This window comes from Sinocyclocheilus anshuiensis, unplaced genomic scaffold, assembly GCF_001515605.1.
Source record: "Sinocyclocheilus anshuiensis isolate Anshui unplaced genomic scaffold, SAMN03320099.WGS_v1.1 scaffold996, whole genome shotgun sequence".
NCBI classification, from domain to species: domain Eukaryota; kingdom Metazoa; phylum Chordata; class Actinopteri; order Cypriniformes; family Cyprinidae; genus Sinocyclocheilus; species Sinocyclocheilus anshuiensis.
The window spans coordinates 85,788-105,955 of NW_015548233.1; the positions used below are offsets into that span (position 1 = coordinate 85,788).

The 20,168-nt window shown below is 37.1% G+C and overlaps 1 protein-coding gene across 1 annotated transcript in view; it reads right to left on the bottom strand.

Annotated features, from left to right (window-relative positions):
- Positions 1–4,101: 4,101 nt before the first annotated feature.
- LOC107654657 (splicing factor U2AF 65 kDa subunit-like) overlaps positions 4,102–20,168 on the bottom strand; it is a 20,013-nt gene continuing 3,946 nt past the window's right edge. The window contains exons 2-11 of the mRNA XM_016441838.1: positions 18,228–18,402; positions 17,959–18,062; positions 15,936–16,087; positions 15,529–15,645; positions 14,879–15,017; positions 13,676–13,755; positions 7,201–7,323; positions 6,384–6,470; positions 5,976–6,218; positions 4,102–4,858 (exon numbers count right to left, since the gene is read on the bottom strand). Coding sequence (XP_016297324.1) covers positions 4,727–4,858; positions 5,976–6,218; positions 6,384–6,470; positions 7,201–7,323; positions 13,676–13,755; positions 14,879–15,017; positions 15,529–15,645; positions 15,936–16,087; positions 17,959–18,062; positions 18,228–18,402 — 1,352 coding nt within the window. The 3' untranslated portion in view covers positions 4,102–4,726. The remainder of the gene's footprint in view (positions 4,859–5,975; positions 6,219–6,383; positions 6,471–7,200; positions 7,324–13,675; positions 13,756–14,878; positions 15,018–15,528; positions 15,646–15,935; positions 16,088–17,958; positions 18,063–18,227; positions 18,403–20,168) is intronic.

Below are 20,168 nucleotides of genomic sequence, written 5' to 3' on the forward strand. Positions count from 1 at the left end.
TGACAGGTTTGGTATTGGAATGCCAGAGCAGCTGACCTACTGTGCTGTAAAGAGAGACAAACCTTTGAACAGCATATTGTGACACAGTGAGAGGTGCAGCACAGTGAAACAAGGGACAAAAACTGCGACTGGTAGAGTGGGCAGCCACCTTCTGCTAGAATAAAACACTGCAGGATGAGCCTCAGTGAAAGATTATAAATCATAATAATGCTATTTCTTTTTGCAATGATCAAACAAACACACCAGTGTGAATAGGCATTATAGATTTGACCTATGTAAAATATATTTTAATCTATTTAATAATCTCACTTCAGCTGGGAAGGTAAAGACACGAACCACTACACAGCTTTTGCTTAAGGCTGCAATCTGAACAGATTTCGCAACTCTAGGCATTATACACTTGCCGACTTTGTAAATAGTTACAGAGGAAACACTGGGCATCATACACTAAACAACTGAGGATCATGTACTACACTACACAGACTTTAAAGTTGTTCCGATCACAACAAACTCATGCAGAAACACGTGCCTTGTTGTTGGGAGATGCATGACAAATGAGAAAAATTGTTTTAAATATCGGCTCAAAATATCAAAAATATTTGAAATCTTCCAACTGGATGGAATCACAGTCTGAAGCTAAACAATCTGAGTCTGTGACCATTTGTGAAGTCTGTCAGCTCAAATCTACAGACTAGCTCTGACTTTTGCCAACTAGCGTCAACTTGTTCAGACTGTAAATCAGAGCAAAGATCTGGGCAAAAGTTAAGTAGTGTATTCCAGCCTTTAGTTTTTTTAGTCTGAGTGAGTTGACACTAGTTGAAGTAAGTCAATGCTAGTCTGCAGATTTTGAGTTGACAAAATAATATAAAATTGCATATGTTTGATGGACACAACTCCAATCTTTTTGCTTCTGACGTCTGATATTTTGAGACGATTTTAGAAGTCTGAGTAGGTATTACATTTGAATTTGAACTTACTTAGCAAACTAAAAAAGCATGTTCTTGTGTAAAAACTATGTTCTATATAGTATGCATGTGGGTAGTATGAATGAAATTCTGACGTACTACATCCGCCATATTGTTACTGTCATGTGACTCAGTTGTATCACCATTCATAAATCCTCTGCCATGGCCTCATGGGATAGTGAAGTGGCCATCGAATGCACACTTCAGAAACCCATTAGAAGTAGTGGGTCATCCGGGTATTTTTCACCTACTGTTTTTTAAATACTATGACTTTGAACATGCTACTCTTTTGGCGTACTTTTTTTTTGGCATGCTATACAAGTAGGGAAGTATTCAATTTTGGATGCAGCAAATTGTTTTTCATTATCATGCATCTCCTAGCGATGTGGCACACGTTTCTGCATGAGTTTGCTGTGTTTGGAAGAACTTGAAAGTCTAATAGTGTGTGATCCTCTGTCATTTAGTGTAAGATGTCCAGTTTTTCTCTGTAACCATTTACAGTAAGTAACATGAGTCGGTTAGTGTATGATGCCTACTGGTTTAAAATCTGTTCCTAATTGAAAAGTTATATAGTGCATTCCAACCTTAATTGGAGTTCAGCACCATGGAGAGCAACAACCTTTACTCACTGCAGTAGATGGATTGACCAGACTGCCAATACGTCCTTAGCAACTGTTGTCGCCTGCCACATTTCCAGGCATTAGCTCTCTATGGAAGTCCTGTGTGAGCAAGCACACACTCACTGTTGGTATTATTTCAATATTTGTATAGAATAATATTCATTATACTGCAGTTAGTTCCAGTTCTTGATGCCATTGGCTGATTAGCCTTCCAACAGTGCTGATATTTAGTCCAACGGCACTGGGATATTTCACTCCGTTTGTCTGTGTTCACAGCGTTCCAGACCAGAATATGTGAGTGGAGCAGGATTAGAAACATCCTGCAAGGACAACAGAGTAACAGACAGCACTAAAGATCATGTCATTTATTGAAGTCAAGGCAGAGGCAGCACTAGCCATAGAAACGGAGCTATTTAAGCACATTTTAGCTGAACGTGAAATGATGGGTATGTATAAGTCATCATCTGACACATTGGCTTCTTAAGAATAAGAAATAAGAGAGAAAACTTAGAACAGAATTTCTGCTGTGTCAAACCATCTTTGTCCAGATGCTGTAAGTATTTCTGTCAGGGCTTTTGCTTTCTTCATGGCAGGGAGAAGCAGGCTGTGTTTTCTTGTCAAATGGAATCTGTTCTGACATCTTTGAAGAAATACTAGCCTTTTTGCAGTTCACCAATGAGAACAAATGCATTCTAGCAGGAGCAGCTGTCCAAAGCACCCGATGCTGTTTTTAAGAATCTTGAAACATGACTGAAAATTTCCTTCATCAAACTGTAAGTATATACAGAGGAAACACATGTGCAAATATGCAGGATTTATATACTACATCTATTAGCAGTATTTCAAAACTACCAACAATGTTTAGGTGGATTTCATGAAATCTGGATCAGTTTACAGCCCAAAAATAAAATAAAGAAATACATTATATTAGAAAAACACAAAACAAAAAAGCTTATTTTTGGCATTGTGGCATTATTTTCATGATAATAGCACATTTTCACCCTCAATTCTCATTACCTTTGGAAAAAAATCTCATTCTCAGCATAATGTGCAAAGAAATACAATAATCTAATTATAAAAAAGTACAGTAATATAGTAATGGGCCTCTGAGAACCACCATTGGGAATAATTAGAATTGCAAAGGACAAAAAAAAATCTCTGGACACATTAAATAATAAAAACTGCAATGCAAAAACCTTAATGGTCCAAAAAAACAATTAGTTTACTTTATGAAATATATATTTATTTGTTTTGATTTTGGGATGCAATACGACATATTTTGTGAGACTGATCCTCATAAAAACATTAATAGGCTATCACTGGTATGAAGCAGAAGCTTTGTTATAATAAATATCAGTCACTGTCTATTTTCAAAAGCATGTAATGTTTCAGAATTAAACAGAAGTCTTTGTGAATGATGTTTTCAGTGTTGTTCACTGTTCAGTGTCATTTGAGGTTTCGAACACCGGCTAGAATTCTGGTTCAGATTAATATAAGGACACAAAACAATATCTAATCTGAGCATTAAGTTCTATTTTAATATTCTTTGTTCTAACTAGGCACAACATGACAAGGCGTTTTCAGGTGTCAAGTAATATTTCAGTCCTCAGAAATCTCCAACATCACACCCGATTAGAACAAACTTGATTTGTTCTAAGAAGCAGGATTTTGGACCAATGAGATTTCACTGTGGGCGGGGCTAACAAAATGTTTAGTCATATAATGCTGCTGATGGTTGCAGCTGCCTAGGACAATAATAAAAAAAAATACATAGTGATTTCATCACTGGAGGTCATCGAGTGGCAGTATTTGTGGTCATAATCCTGCTTAAAATGTGATCTCAAATGAGATTTGATTGTGATGGAAATTGCTAGTTAAAAATAAGATGTCAGTATAAACTGACATTTAGTAATTTTTAGAGGGGTATGTAATTTGTATAGAAAGAGTAGTTTGTAATGTAATCTATTGGATTATAAATATTAGGTAACGTATTCTGACGACTTTTTGATTACTTTTAGATTACATTTGCCCTAACTCATAAGAAAATCTATTCCATGATGTGTATTAAACATTACAGTATGCCAGGGTTTCCCAAAGTGGGGTTCGTGAATGAACTGCAGGAGGTTCACATGGATCCAGAGGAACATGCCTGCATCACATCACATTAGGTCACACTGCCTGTTACCTGCTTGCTTCTGGAAATTACCAATTCTACAACATGACAAGGTGTTTTCAGGTGTCAAGTAATATTTCAGTCCTCAGAAATCTCCAACATCACACCCGATTAGAACAAACTTGATTTGTTCTAAGCAGCAGGATTTTGGACCAATGAGATTTCACTGTGGGCGGGGCTAACAAAATGTTTAGTCTTATATTGCTGCTGATGGTTGCAGCTGCCTAGGACAATAATAAAAAAAAATACATAGTGATTTCATCACTGGAGGTCATCGAGTGGCAGTATTTGTGGTCATAATCCTGCTTAAAATGTGATCTCAAATGAGATTTGATTGTGATGGAAATTGCTAGTTAAAAATAAGATGTCAGTATAAACTGACATTTAGTAATTTTTAGAGGGGTATGTAATTTGTATAGAAAGAGTAGTTTGTAATGTAATCTATTGGATTATAAATATTAGGTAACGTATTCTGACGACTTTTTGATTACTTTTAGATTACATTTGCCCTAACTCATAAGAAAATCTATTCCATGATGTGTATTAAACATTACAGTATGCCAGGGTTTCCCAAAGTGGGGTTCGTGAATGAACTGCAGGAGGTTCACATGGATCCAGAGGAACATGCCTGCATCACATCACATTAGGTCACACTGCCTGTTACCTGCTTGCTTCTGGAAATTACCAATTCTTATTTAAAAAAGTCTAACTTCTGGTCACTTCATTAGTGTAAATCACTGCATGTATGAACGCCCCTTAACATAGAAGAGATCGCTTGACACTGTTTCGTTGATATTAGATGTCTAAAAATATCTCCTACTTGGATACTTACGTCAATTTTTTTTGTATTTCAATATGGAAAAGAAATTGATAAGTGGAAGTAGAAGACAATAAGTGTAAAACTACATACAGCTCATTGAAACTTCACACTCAGATGGCACAAACAGCTCTCTTCTCAGTATCTTCCCTCAGAACTCGTGCCTGTGGTACATGTCTGGATCGTAGTATTTCGTGACCACCACGCGGTTAGCAAACTTGCGTCCTGTCAGTGCCTGCATGGCCTTCTGGCATTCTGCAGCAGACACGTACTCTACGAATATCTGCAACAGAGCAAAAAAAAATACTGCCATTATTAGCCAAGCCTTAGAGTTCTGTTTAAAACAAGTTATTATCTAGGCTAAGCAGACAGTGTTATTTTAATAACTGAGAAACTACTATAGTTTTTATTAAAAATTTGAATCATTCTTTATTTTTATTTTAGCTAAAGTTTAATAGTTTTGTTGTGTTTTTTTCATTTTTATTTATTTACATCTATATAGGTTTTATTTTTCTCAGTTTTAGTAATTTTATTACATCAAGTTAAATGAAATGAAAATGAGAAATGTTGCCTTGCTGAAATAAAATAAGTGTAAGTTTTTATTATTATTATTATGTTTTTTTTTTTTTTTTCAGTTAACATTTATTTTATTTATGGTATTTATGGTTATTTATGGTTTTAGGTTTAGTTTACTATAATAGCCCTGTATTAAGAATAATTACAATGATTCAAGCCGAGGCTATTTACTTTAATTGCAAATTAAAGTAGTAAAATAAAAATACCACTTCATTCAAAATGTAAATTGTGTCACTCCTGTTCAAACGGTTCCAAAAGCGTACGTCTTTTGTAAAACACAAAAAAGTGAAGAATACCTGGACCACTCTTTTCCATATAATGAAAGTAAATGAAGACAGATGCTGTCATGCTCCCTAAAAGCCCATCTTCTGTATCTCTCAAGGGAATTATGGTGATCAATTAATGTATAATTTCAAATAAATGCATTACAGCAGTTTTGATATCAATGATATTTGGTCAAAAGAAAAGTAAGAGCCAATGATGCATGATATCATTGACATCAAATGTGATTTGATGTGTCTAATGGCAGCATGTTTGAACTGAGAGCTATAGAAGAGGGGATTTTCAGGGAATTGAGATGAATATTTTGGGCTCTTCATCTAACATATGACTTCATAAGACTTGAAATACAATGTATGTGTAATATTCACTACTTTTATGGTGTTTTTCTTGTCATTTCTGGAAGTTGATGCATGTGGTCACGATAACCTCTCATTGGATAAGAGCTTGCTCTTCAACATTTTCTTCATTTCATCCGTGAAGGCATTTATTTCCTACTTTTGAAGTTTAAAGTGGTGCTCCTCACTGCAGCTATAGAGACTGACCTTCCCACAGCCTGGCACCTCGACACCATCCACCGGCCTGGGGATCTCGATAGAGCGCACAGTGCCGTACTTGCAGCACTCCTCACGGATGTCCTCCAGGATCTCCTCGTAGTCCTCGTCGTCCAGCAGCTCCTCCGGCATGACCATGTTCAGCAGACAGAGCACCTCCGTCGGCAGGCCTGAGTTCTGCATCCTCTGCAGTCCTGGGACCTGGAGCGTGATGGGCGTCTCGACAACAGCGGTCTGCATGGAAACAAAGCATGAAAGAGTGGACCTCTGACTCAATCAATAGCTTGAAGCTGGCCATGTAAGTAATCAGCAATGCATTTTTCATGAATGTCTTGATTTTTGCCATAACTGCTTGGCTGTCACAAGAACTGTGTCGAAGTCTTGAAGACTGGCACTTACAGGATTGGCATTCTTGGCACCCACACTTGCCCGCTGGACGATGAGCTTTTTATCGCCGAGCTGCATGCCATGTAATCCAGCTACCGCCTGAGCAAAACAGTACAACTATCCGGGTGAATCTCACAAAAATATATACACGGCCACATTTCCTCGATTGGGGTGATATTATATTCATGAAAGTTCAGCACATTTCCTCCCAAACTTATTGGTACATGTAATATTTACATTTACATTTACATTTAGTCATTTAGCAGACGCTTTTATCCAAAGCGACTTACAAATGAGGACAATAAAACCAGTCAAAACTAACAAAAGAGCAACAATATATAAGTGCAAATGACAAGTCTCGGTTAGCCTAACACAGTACATGTAGCAAGGTGTGTATATATATATATATATATATATGGGTTTGTTGAAACCACAAGCAGTTCTGTGTTAGCCAGGTTGAGTTGAAGGTGATGGTCCGTCATCCAACAAGAAATGTCTGTTAGACAAGCTGAGATGCAAGCAGCTATCGTCGGATCATCAGGATGGAATAAGAGGTAGAGTTGAGTGTCATCAGCATAGCAGTGATATGAAAAGCCATGTTTCTGAATGACAGAACCTAGTGATGCCATGTAGACAGAGAAGAGAAGTGGTCCAAGTACTGAGCCTATGTAATGCATGTAGTTTTACTTGTAGGAGTTGTTTTATTCTTAATGTTGTAATGTGTTTAATTAATTACATTCATTCAAAAAATGCTATAATTATTTTTTTATTTAAATCAGCATACACTCATCTATGTGTTCCTTTAATACTTGAACCTAAATTGACTTACTTGATCAGTAACGCTGATATCCACATATTCACAGAAAGCATAGCCTTTGGACAGTGATGTGGCACTGTCTTTCACAAGGTTGAAGGCTTTGAGAGGACCGAATGACGTCAGGAGCTCTTTAACCTGCACAACAGTGGAAAATGCACAGGCATGTTAACACCGCAGCAGCTGCAGCTCAAACCCTACATGTCCACTAAACCCAGGATGGGGCTGTACTAGACGACAGGTCCAATAGAGCACAACAGCCGCTTCTCATTCACTGAGGAATACAGACTATAAACAATACAAACTGCATAATCACACTGAATTATGGCTTTCAAATTTAAAAAATGTTTAACTGCCGAATGCACAGTGAAGAGCTACAGCACACTACTCATCAGCTCACAGCAAAAGAACTAAAATCACAGCAAAAGAACTGCCTGCTCTCATGAGGCATAACGAATGAGGGAATCAGTCTCCTTATGTTCATTAAATATTAAATATTCAATACATATAATATTGACTTTCTTCTTTCAGAGGAATCCAGTCGGAGTTATATTAAAAATTGTCCTGGCTATTCCAAGCTCTATCATTGCAGTTGAGAATGCAGAGAGAGAGAGCAAAACAAAACGCCGGTCACTAATTAGAAGCACAAAACGAGGATTTGTAAAGAAAAATGTCGGAGGATTTCGATATAAACCAAGAGCAATTATAGAGCTTAGAATAGCCAGGACGATTTTTTATATAACTCTGACTGGATTCGTCTGAAAGAAGAAAGTCATGGATGCCTCGAGGGTGAGTAAAACACAAACTAATTTTCATTTTTGGGTGAACTAACCCTTTAAGTTGTGATGAACCTGTATGAGTTTCTTTCTTCTGCTAAACACAACAGAAGATATTTGGAAGAATGTTGGTAATCAGGCCACTGACTTCCATAGCATTTTTCCCCATACTATATGGAAGTCAATGGCTACCAACAGTCTTCAAATATTTTCTGTTGTTTAGCAGATGAAAGAAACTCATACAGGTTTGTAACAACTTGAGGGTGAGTAAATGATGACAGAATTTTAATTTTTGGGTGAACTATCCCTTTAAAATCCATTATATTTTATACTTATAATAAATGACTTCAAGGGACAAGCAGTTCATTCCCTCATGAAGACCTCATGTACACAGTCTTATACATTTGTACACATACTTTTAGGTTTCAAAGGTTGTAATCAGGGTTGGAAAGTAATGGGCCCGGGGCAAAAATGCCACCAAATGGAACAAAATGCCTCCCAAATTCATGATAAGGAGGCAAAAAACGCCCCTGCACAATTAAACTAAATCAGTTTCAGTGATTATAATGGGAGTTTTTGCGAGAGTGAGTGAGTGAGAGTCATGAACCACTTCAGTGAAGGGGAACATTCTTTGCTCGCTTTCTGTATATAATTTATTCCCAGTTTGAATAAGTGTTTTGTTTTTCATACTACTAAAAAAAGCAATGTGAAGTCTTGATTTTGTAATTCACAAAAAGTAATAAAATGCATAAACAGTTCTTTGTTAGTTGTTAGTAGTTGTTTTGTCTGTGTAGCTCGAATATGACATGCGGTTTCCAAACAGAAAAAGTTTTATGTATTCTATTAATCAACATTAACAGTCATTATTACAATATCAAGAGCAATAATCGAAAATAATGGGTTTTGTCAAAACAATACAGCCCTACCCTGCAATGAGTATAATGTTATTTAATTATTTTAAGAATTTATATACTTTAACTAGACTTTATGCAAGAACATTTTGTAAAATCCCTCTGGAGAAATTAATAGAAAATGGAACCAAGCTGCTGAAGTCAGCTGTTGTGCTCTACACCTGCAGTACATCCATACACCAGGATACATGTTCATAACACATAAACATAACATTATTAGTTTCATGTTCCCTTCTTTTTCTGAATGCAGAAGGGTACGATTCTAATGGTCTTCACTCCAGTCCATCTCAACATTACAATAATCACCAAGTAAACATATGTAAAGATGAAAATGACTTATGCTCTCCATTTATTCAATAAAAGTAGAGCTATGTTTCTAAAGGGGCGTCACACTACACTTTTTATTCCACTGACTTCCATTCATATGAATGTGAATATGAGACACTGGAAACAGACGTTCATGCAGAGAAGGTTTTGTGTTTTGCTGCATACCGAAGTTTTTACAAACTTGCATCACGTGAAGACGTGTGACCAAAAGAACATGTCAGCGCAACCTCTTAGCTGAAAGAAAAGAATGCAAACTTTAAAGCTGCAGGTTTTCAGTGTTACGGCAGTGGAGTAGATTATACATTTTTACATATTGGATTTTTAAAAAATTTTTTATGATGTTGTTGAATTTATGTGTTTAAAAAAAAAACAGACTCCACAGAGCATGATGTCATATTTCATCCATTGCAGTGAAACATTTGGCATGCTCAAAGTCTAGTGTGACCACCCCTCAAAACAACCACATACTTAAATAATGTAAGAAAGGTGCATAAAGAAAGGTCCTTTCTTTGCATGCAAAGGTAAAACCTTTTTTCAAAATCATTTACAAATAAAGTTTCAGGAAGTCATTTTTTCCAAACTTCAAATCATTCAGGCAATATGAGCCCTACAGTAGACATGAAGCGGTCCAACATCACTGTGTTACTCCCCCCTTTGTTATATTCTTACTACAGATCTTAATTTGCGTCAACCTTTCCAAACATTTCCCATTCACACTCCTCCAAAAGCCCATCCCGGTTACCCAGAGCCCCTTTAGTGATGCTCGTGCTCCGAAAGAGTGAAGGAAGAGAGAGGACAGCGAGGGGAGGGTCCCTGCTGACAGGAGGAGTATCCGTGTGAGGAACGCATTGTCTTACTTGCCTTGTGTTACATGTTGGCATGGCAGCAGTAGATCAGAACTACTGAACAAATTATGAGCGCAGACTTAACGATCTTACGGGCCCCTAGCTGGGGGACAAAGTGGGGGAACAAAAAATGAAAGAGCTGTGAGTTTCAAAGCAGTAACAGTGACTGCAAGAAAGAAAATATATGAGAATATGAAAGAAATGAATACCAGGGTGCATTCAGCTCCAATTGATTAAGTTAGTTAGTTAGCTACATTCCAATTAGATCAATGAGGTGCACCATTACCCAAACCCCCTCAGTACTGTCTGAAATAGAAACAAGAAACTTTTGTATCTTTACTCCATCTACACCTGTAACTTGTTTTTTTTTGTTTTTTTATATCTTCATCTATTGCTGTTATTATGCACAATGTTGGGGGTAACGCATTACAAGTTATGTAATCAGATTACTTTTTCCAAGTAACTAGTAAGTAATGCATTGCTTTTGAATTTACAAGAAAATATCGGAGTTACTTTTTCAAATAAGTAATGCAAGTTACTTTTTGTTTTCCCATTTATTGACTGACGCCTCTCCTGCAGAGGCACTTCCTTCAGCCTGAGGCTTATTAACTTCACTTCTGGTTTGAAAGCGCCTTTACAGTTCAGTTGGGTTTTTAATTATGAAAAATAAATGAGCAAATCCAGCTCAAGTGACAAAAAAGTAACGTAATGCATTACTTTCCATAAAAAGTAACTAAGTAACACAATAGAGTAACGCATTATTGCATTACTTTTTAAAAGTAACTTTCCCCAACACTGATTCCGCATCCTATCAAGCGTCTAATCAGCTTTGTTCACACTGCAGCTCAATGTGGCCCAAATCACTCTCATGTGGCACAGATCTGTTTTTTTGAATGACAGTGTAAAGACCATAACTGACATATTCAGTTCCAAATGTTCCCATCAGTGTGAACAGTCAAATCGGCATTCATGCAATTTTTTTAATCTAACTCAAAATTTTAAATTAATACAACACCTGGACTAGGGCTGTCAAAATGACTGAAAAACTAAATTCGAATTTTTTTCGCATTTAAAATGCACAATTTCAGTTAGGGAAAAAAAAAAAAGAAGCTTTTGGCTTCTCTCCTGAGGCCACAAGAGGGCGCATCGAGCAAAATATTATGCACGTTTCCTCAAAGCTTAATAAAATAACACGACTATCTTTCAAAAAAGTGCATAATGTTTAAAATAATGTTTATAAACCATATATAATTAATAAAGTTGCTTAAACAATTAGAAAAAAAAAACAGCACCATGCATGTATGTATAGTTTAATACAAAGGACCGAAAACCAATCACAAAGAGTAGGCTACTTTCTTCATTTAAAAACATGAGATACAGTGGGATGGGGGAAAACCGCCATAAAGTCTTGAGACATGTTTTTTTAAAAGTTGAACTTACATTAATTTTACATGGCTTTCTAAACATGCCGCTCTCTTGTGCGTCGAGTGCAACGCTGATAGATGCCCCGCTAGAAAATTTGATAAATATGCGTTCTGTGTGAACGGCTTGTTTTCAGTTTCGCCGTAAACAACATCTTCGCCACACTGATGCTCTCGTTTTCCGCTATATATTGACAGCCCTAACCCGGACATAATTTCACCTTTTTAGGGGTCAAATATTAAATGTGCTCAGGCATTTATTGTACCATATCTGTCTGTTATATTTTTATTTTGGCATTTGCACTGACAGGCATTAGAATGCATGATAAAATGTTTGGCACATTGGCTGGGGAACAGTGCACCACCAATCGTTTTATGTTGCACGGGTCAGAAGTTTGGCTCAAATAATCAAACACATCAATGAATTTCACACACAGGAACTTAGGCTGAATTTTTACAACATATTTACATGAAACCTATGTATGACTGCAACAAAGCACAGAATCTGTGTCCCAATTCAAAGGCTGCATCCATTGAAGGCCGCAAAGGTTGGACCGAGGGATGGTCTAGCCTACAGAGGAGGACTGTTCTTGTGTCTAGCAACTGTGACAGCTGCTGTTGATGAGCGGCAGTATCGTTTGCACTGGACTGTTTTGAAAGTTAAAACAAAACAGGGTTCAAAGCCTGTTTAAATATGTTCACCATGGTCCATTTATGTACATAATAAAGAGTATAAACTATATAAAATTGCATCTTGGTAAGATATCAGCCAACATTTGAACTGCTGTATACATATATACATATATTTACATTTGTATCATTAGATACATTAGATTATTCGAGTAAGTAGAACTCAGTACTTGCATTTAAAAGTGCAATCTGGAAATTTCTCTCAAAAAAATCCTGTCGTCACTGTTGTGCAATGAATTCTGGGATAGGGTAGGCCGCGAAGAGTCCATCTGTTGTAGCCTTCATTGCCTGAAAAACGAAGGGCGCATTTCGAGGCCGCATTTGAAGGAGCCTTCAAATTAGGACAGTCTTCGCTGCACTGTGGTGATGCAATCGCCCTTCGAATGTGGCCTTCAAAGGATGCAGCCTTTGAATTGGGACGCAGCTAGAGTATCCAGGACCACTTTAGTGATAACTGTCACCAACTGGCCAAAGCAATGTTATTTATTTTAGTATTATTTGTGTACTATTATAGCATTTATTATTATTATTATTATGAATTAGCTTCTGTTTTTATATTTTCAGGCTTTGTTTTAATTTTAGTTGAAGTTTTTAGTAATTTTATTAAGTGCTTTTGCATTTTTATCTTGTTTTTAAAATATTTTTATTAGTTTTTCATTTATTTTTATTTCAGTTTTAGTAATTTTAGTACTTTATTATTTCACTTAGTTGACAAGGCAACTTTTTGTTTGGATTTGCTCATTTTGTTCAAAATTTAAGTTTTCCATCTAATATTTACATTTTATTTTATTTCAACTTCATTTCAATTAACAATTTAAAATAGTTTTATTTAACAATAAAAACTGGGCCAAAGTGAACGAAAAATCGTTACAACCTTAGAATAACTTGGCATATGGGTATACTTGTGTTATAGTCAACAATTTGGAATGGATTTTAGCATAAATTTTAAATTAGGCACATTTGCTTGTAGTGTGAATGTAGCCTAAATGTTAACACGTATCTTTCAATGTTGTCTTAAAATGTAAAAATTACAAATGAACTAACAATTACAGTAGATTGAAAAAGTGTCATGGCTGATGACGAGTTAGACTAGAGGGATTTCAGCTACAGGCTGTCTGTATGTCAGTAAAGTAATATGTACTATTTCCACACAAAAAATTAGACGTACTGACAAACACAATTTTGAATGGGCAGCATGAAAATAGGTTACTCTTTGTTATAGTGTAGACAACCACAGACCATAGGTCTCGGTATATTTACAGTAATGTAAAAGGTGATGAATGATGCATGTCTTGATGATACAATGTTTAGGAAAAAACTTGTTTTTTAAATATTTGTTACTTCCAACCTGTTTATGTTTAGTACATCAGGATATCGTTGGTTAAGGTGAGATTTGTGACTAAAAATGTAAGGCACATGGAAAATTATTGATACATGTAATGTGCTCTAAAACACAAATAGTTAGCTGTAAATTTGTCTTAATAATTGATTCACTCCTTGATAAGCAAGTATAATCGTACCTGATCATCATTGAGATAATTTGGCAGACCTCCAATGAAGAGTTTATGATGGGAGTCTGGTACAACTGTGGACACGACACCTGAAAACAAAAGACATCAGGATTTTAATGCCCTCTAAAAAACATAAATAAATAAATAAAATAACTACATTCATTATTTATAAGTTACACAGGCAGGTGATCCCACCCCAAACTTACACATCGAGTCAATGTTGCTGGTGGTGTATAAAATGCAGACTTGAAGAGTTAGTTCACCCAAAAATGAAAATTAGCCCATAAATTACTCACCTTCAAGTCATCCTAGGTGTATATGACTTTCTTCTTTCAGACGAATCCAGTCGGAGTTATATAAAAAATTGTCTTTGATCTTTCAAGCTGTTTAATGGCACTCAGCGGGTGTTGCATGCATCCGTCCAAAAGAAGTTAAATAAAAAGCACCCATCCTTAATAAAATGTCTCACACGGCTCCGGGAGGGTGAACAAAGGCCTTCTGTAGCGAATCGATGCGTTTTTGTAAGAAAAATATCCATATTTAAAATGTAATAATCACTTTAATCTAGCTTGCGCTCACTGTTGTAAACGGAAGCAGCTCCGGGTGGATGACGTATGAGGTCGGCTATGCGCATGCGCTGCTCAGAAGTGACGAACGCGGAAGCGCAGCGGAGAGATCAAAACAAAACAACAGTCACTAATTAGAAGTACAAAACAAGGATTTGTAAAGAAGAATGTCGGAGGATTTCGATATAAGCCAAGAGGAGACTGGTTTTCCTTTGCTAAAGTAAGGAAACTTTGCTTCCTTTGATCCTGTTAACAAACGTTGGTTTTCACGAGACTCACCGGCGCATGCGCAGCGCTGACCTCATACGTCATCCGCCCAGAACTGTGTGAGACATTTTTTTTATGGATGGGCGCTTTTTATTTAACTTCTTTTGGACTGATGCATGCAACACCCGATGAGTGCCATTAAACAGCTTGAAAGATCAAAGACCATTTTTAAAATAACTCCGATTGGATTCGTCTGAAAGAAGAAAGTCATATACACCTAGGATGCCTTGAGGGTGAGTAATTTATGGGCTAATTTTCATTTTTGGGTGAACTAACCCTTTAAAAAAAAGTCAGAGCACTTTTGAAAGTTCTATAAGGTTTAATACTCAAGTGATCTAAAACAGACATATAAAAAGCAGAATGTGACAAGAGTCTTGACCTGGGACATGAAAAGCAGGCTGCTCAGAGATGCCGGGCAGAGGGCGGTAGTCATGTGGACGTCTGATCTTCAGCGACTGTCCTTGAAAGATAATGCCGTCAAATGCCATGGCCTGAGTGGTTTCATCCACTGATCGAAACTGGGGAAGGCAGACAGACAGTCAGCTTCAGTCAGGAGTAGCTCTGAGTATCCCAGCCTCATTAAATGGAAATGTTTTCCTGTGCATCACCAAAACGTCTCTCAGTGGCGGCTTTGAACCTCTTTTCAGAAGATTTCATAAAGCTTTAGTTGTCTTCCAATGCTATCAAGTGTTTTCAAAAGCACAGTATGGAAATGTCTAGAACAACGATTTGGAAAGATATTTTCATGCCAGTAGGCCTACTGATTACATTAGTTATTTGCTATGCAAAAGAGATTGCAAACAAAACTTTTAAGTAAAAAAATGGATTCCTATGGACCAATTTACACTGGAAATTCATGAGACTTTGCTAATATTAAAGTCTACCTTTATTATTGTCATTACACAGTAATATATTCCTTTATTCTTTGTCATTTGCTGAGTCGCAGGCTGTTATGCATAGAAACAGGTGCAGTCTGTTTTTGTCAGATGAGTTTTAGGTTGCATTAAGTGAGTGAAATCGGTCTCTCACCTCTAAGAAAGCAAAGTTCTTGTCCTGGTTGATCTGCACTGCGAGCACAGGACTGCTTGGAGCTTGAGACAGCCCTGCAAGTCTCATCTGGGTATTGAAGAATTCAGCCATGGACTCCTAAGACACAAAGACAAAGACAGTGCATTCCCAGAGAAATGTCTTTCATTATCATAGTAGTATATGGAGAAACATTTGACACAACTCTTTGCATCAAGACAAATAGTACTTCTGTAGTACATAAAGGCAAAGTATGTTAGTTATTACAACTCATATCTGGAAAAGAAAAAAAAAATTGGTGTTTTCATCGCTACCTTTCAGATGAAATAGCTGATTTATCATGCACAAGAGGATGAGAACTGAGCTGTACAAACAACATGTTTTGAGGAACACTATTCTGGGACACTTACCTCAGTGACGCCGAATGGGATGTTACCAACATACAGACGCCGCGCTTGCCTGGTCATCTGACTGCCAACGATGGGCACCTGTGTGGGAGCGACTGCCAAACCAGCATTAGTGGATGTAGCCAGTAGAGCAATGCTGGGGATCTGCCCAGCAGCTACAGCCCAAACACAACAAATGAATGAATAGTTCACCAAAAAAAAAAAAAGACAATTATTTGGATGGATGGATGAACTATTTAATTATTTACACAAATATTTAGGCCAAAATTTGGTGTATTTATTTGAATTGCATATAAAATTTCCATCCATTTTAATTATACCGCTTTAACATAAACAAAAAAACTTAATGTGACGCATATCTGTCAGTCACACGTAAATAAACAAGAAAGACTTCTGTAATAGTACTAATAAATTGAATGCGTTTTAAACACACAATAACCAGGTTTATATATTAATCATCAATAAGTCCAATGTTTCAATCTCATACATTTTATTTAACTGAATATTGCTTGCTCCACAGCTAGCCATATTTAACAATGTTCATACTTTTAAAGGTCCCATATTGTCAAAACTGAAATTTCCTGGCTTTTTTATTATAACTGAGGTCTAGGTGTTATGTAACTACCATATAAGTTTCAAAACAGTCAATCCAGTCGAATGCACACAGCCTGCATAAAGTAGCTGTGATTTTTCACGAACCGTTGTGACTTCCGTAAAAAGGTGACGTCAGAACTACTCAGTCACTGCCTTCAGTCACCACCCCGAGCACTGCCCACTGTCCCACTCTCCTTTTGCCAAACTCCCAGACAACATCGCGTCCATCCATGCCATTGCTGAGCAACAACAACACGGAAACATGTCGAGAAAATGCTGTTCAGTCTGATGTCAGGAAACTACATCATTGCACAGTAGGGCTGTGACGTTCGCCAACACTCTATAACAAGTGTAATAATAGTAACAGTTGCAAATTGTTTTATTTAGACTATAAGTCTATGCTAATTCACAAATCACCTCAAACGCCATAAATGCCATTTGATCCTTTAGATTGGCAGGTTTGAGCACAGGAAAATACAGTACAGAATACAGAAACCAAATACTACATCGCCAATCTGGAATCATTTCCATTCAAGTCACCCATCCGCATTTGTACAAGTGTCTTCAAGTTCACGTGATCGCAAACGCTCGGCTGGTCAGGTTTGTATTTACTGCATTCGGTGTTTGAAAAAAAAAAAAAACATGAATTACCATTCTGAAACATCCTGTTGTAAGCGCGTTTGAGGAGGTGGTTGGTTGTCTCCTGTCGTCGCCGATTCGGGGTCTGAGTTCGGCTCAAATATGTAAGGCCGGACAACATTTCCCTCAGCAGTGACCATCATTACCGGTGTTTCTATTGACCTTACTTGTGAGTATCACCAATCCACAGCAGGCTACAGCATACATGTCCCTGGTTGGCCTGGCCGTGCGTCACTCAGAAAACAACAGGCCAATCAGAAGAGAGGCTCATGAATATTAATTAGACAGGCCAAAATCGAACTGTTCTTTGCAGAGCTCCTGAGAGAGCAGCTGTAAAAATATATTGAGATGGTTTTTGATACTTATACCGCAAATATATATTCTTACTCCAGAAAGGTGTAAAATATGTGACCTTTAAAGGAATGAATGTAAATGTTTTTACCCGTTTTAACTGTGCAATTTTACCAAGAAATTCTATTTTAAAATCTCTAGCAGAGCAGTTCAGTTAGTCTTAAAATAATACTTGAAAACAAACTAAAGTGGTAGACTGAGATATATTAAATACTTTCAAGAAACGTGAATTCTTTTATAGCCATTTAAACAACCCTTAAAATGTGTACACACACAAAGAAAATCTATCTGAACTGATTTTAAGTTTATATAATTGTAAACGTATCAGTTTTTTCCCACCCATTTTTCTGTTTGTTTGTGTGATCAAAAATGCACGTGTGTGTGTGCAACTTAGAAGGATGATCAAGACTGTTACTGTGATATTGAATTACTCATACTTCACCTTGCATGGCTTTGTACTGCATTGGAGTTATGTGCTCAAAGCCTGGAGGGGGAACGTCCCAATATTTGCACATCTTTTTCTTCCTTGTTCGACGTGGAGAATAGCTGAGAAAAAAATCAGAGGCTGGAGAAGATGCTTCAAACTTCTTCAACAGCAGATGCTTTTATACATTTTTCAGGCAACAAACAACAGAGACAGTAAGGGTGTAAGAATAAGTAAGTGTTGTGATGGACGATGGCAGTCTGTTGTTGTGTGTTGTCTACAGTCACCTGTGTTTCTTATGATCTCTAGAGCTGCTCCTGTGGTCTCGGCTCTTACGCTCTCGACTGCGGCTGCGCTTTCCTCTGCTGCGACTGCTTCTGTCTTTGCTCCAGCTGCGCCGTTTCTTACTGTGGCCAGCAGAGCTACTGCGACTCCTTCTCTTGTGCCTCTCCCGCTCTCTCTCTGCATGAATAATGAAGTCAACAGCACATCATTAAATGCCAAAATATAATTCAAGATATTTTTGTTTAATTTCTATGCAGAATTATGCCATGTTTCCTGATCTTGAAATAAAATAACTAGATCTTTTCCTGTGCAAAGGTCACCAGCACAATCAAAGGGGGTTGATGGTGTTTGCTAGGATGCTGCCATGCAGTTGCTAGGGTGTTCTGGGCTGTTGTTAATGTTGTGTGCCTTTAAAGCACTGCTTTGAGCAGCTTCAAAACCTTTGCAAATCATTTTTTTCAAACCAGTGTGTTGGCGCACTATCAAACTGTCAAAGTCATGTAATTTCAGTAAAAGTGCTGAAAAAACACGTATTACAGTATACAGACACTTCATATTTAATGGTATTTGATTATTTGTTAATTGCATTTAATATTATACTTTAATTAAAACATTTGCAATTTTGTAAAAGCTGTTTTATGCATGTTTTGGCCTGAGTTTTTATTGCATTTACACTTTTCTGACCAGGGCCGTCCTTAGGTTGCAACCGGTGCAGCCTCACCGGGCCTCGCGCTTGAGGGTCCCCGCGGCGAAGAGGAAATGGTTTAATTGATTCGAAGCTTGGAAAAGGTTGGTTTCTCCCATCACTTGTTGTAGATAATGTGTTCAAATGGCATGGTTCAAATCGTACTTATCTAACCATCATCAATTCGTAGCAGTAAATTAAGAGGTATCATATCGATCACAAGTACAGTATGGAGTTCCACAAGGCTCAGTACTAGGACCTTTGCTTTTTACCCTCTACATGTTACCCCTGAAAGATATCATCAGGAAACATGGTGTTAGCTTTCACTATTATGCTGATGATACTCAGCTCTATATTTCGTCGTGGCCTGATGAAACATACCAATTTACAAAACTAACAGAATGCATAGTTGATATAAAAAAAATTGGATGACTAGTAATTTCCTCCTGCTAAATTCTGAAAAAACAGGTGTTAATTATTGGACCAAAATCCTCTGCATGTAATAACCTACTCGATGGCTGCTCTGTCAATTCTTCGTCATCATTTAGGAACCTGTGTGCTATTTCATAGCAATCTTTCCTTTGTAAGCCATGTTTCTAGCATTTGTAAAACCGCATTTTTCCCATCTTAAAAATATCTCTAAAACAAAATGCTCTCAATGTCAACTGTAGAAATGTTAATTCATGCATTCATGACGTCAAGGTTAGACTATTGTAGTGCTTTATTGGGTGGTTAATAAACAAACTCCAGCTGGTTCAAAATGCAGCAGCTAGAGTTCTTATTAGAACAAGGAAGTATGACCATTTTAGCCCGCTTCTGTCAACACTGCACTGGCTCCCTATTGAACAATGAATAAATTGTAAAATCTTGCTAATTACTTATAAAGCCCTGAATGGTTTAGCTCCTCAATACTTGAGTGAGCTCATATTGCATTACTGTCCTTCACGTCTGCTGCGATTTCAAAACTCCATTTGATAATACCTAGAATATCAAAATCTACCTATCGTTGTTTGGGAGGCAGACACACTCTGTCATTTTAAATCTAGATTAAAGACCCATCTCTTTAACCTGGCATACACATAATACACTATCACATTTCTATAATTCAAATGCGTTAAAGAATTCAAGATTCAAGAGTTTATTGTCATATGTTCAGGAAACACTCTGTTACACTATACAATGAAATTCTTACTCTGTAAATCCTCTAACAGCCTAAGACATGAATATAAGGACAAAAACCACAAAAGTACTCAACACA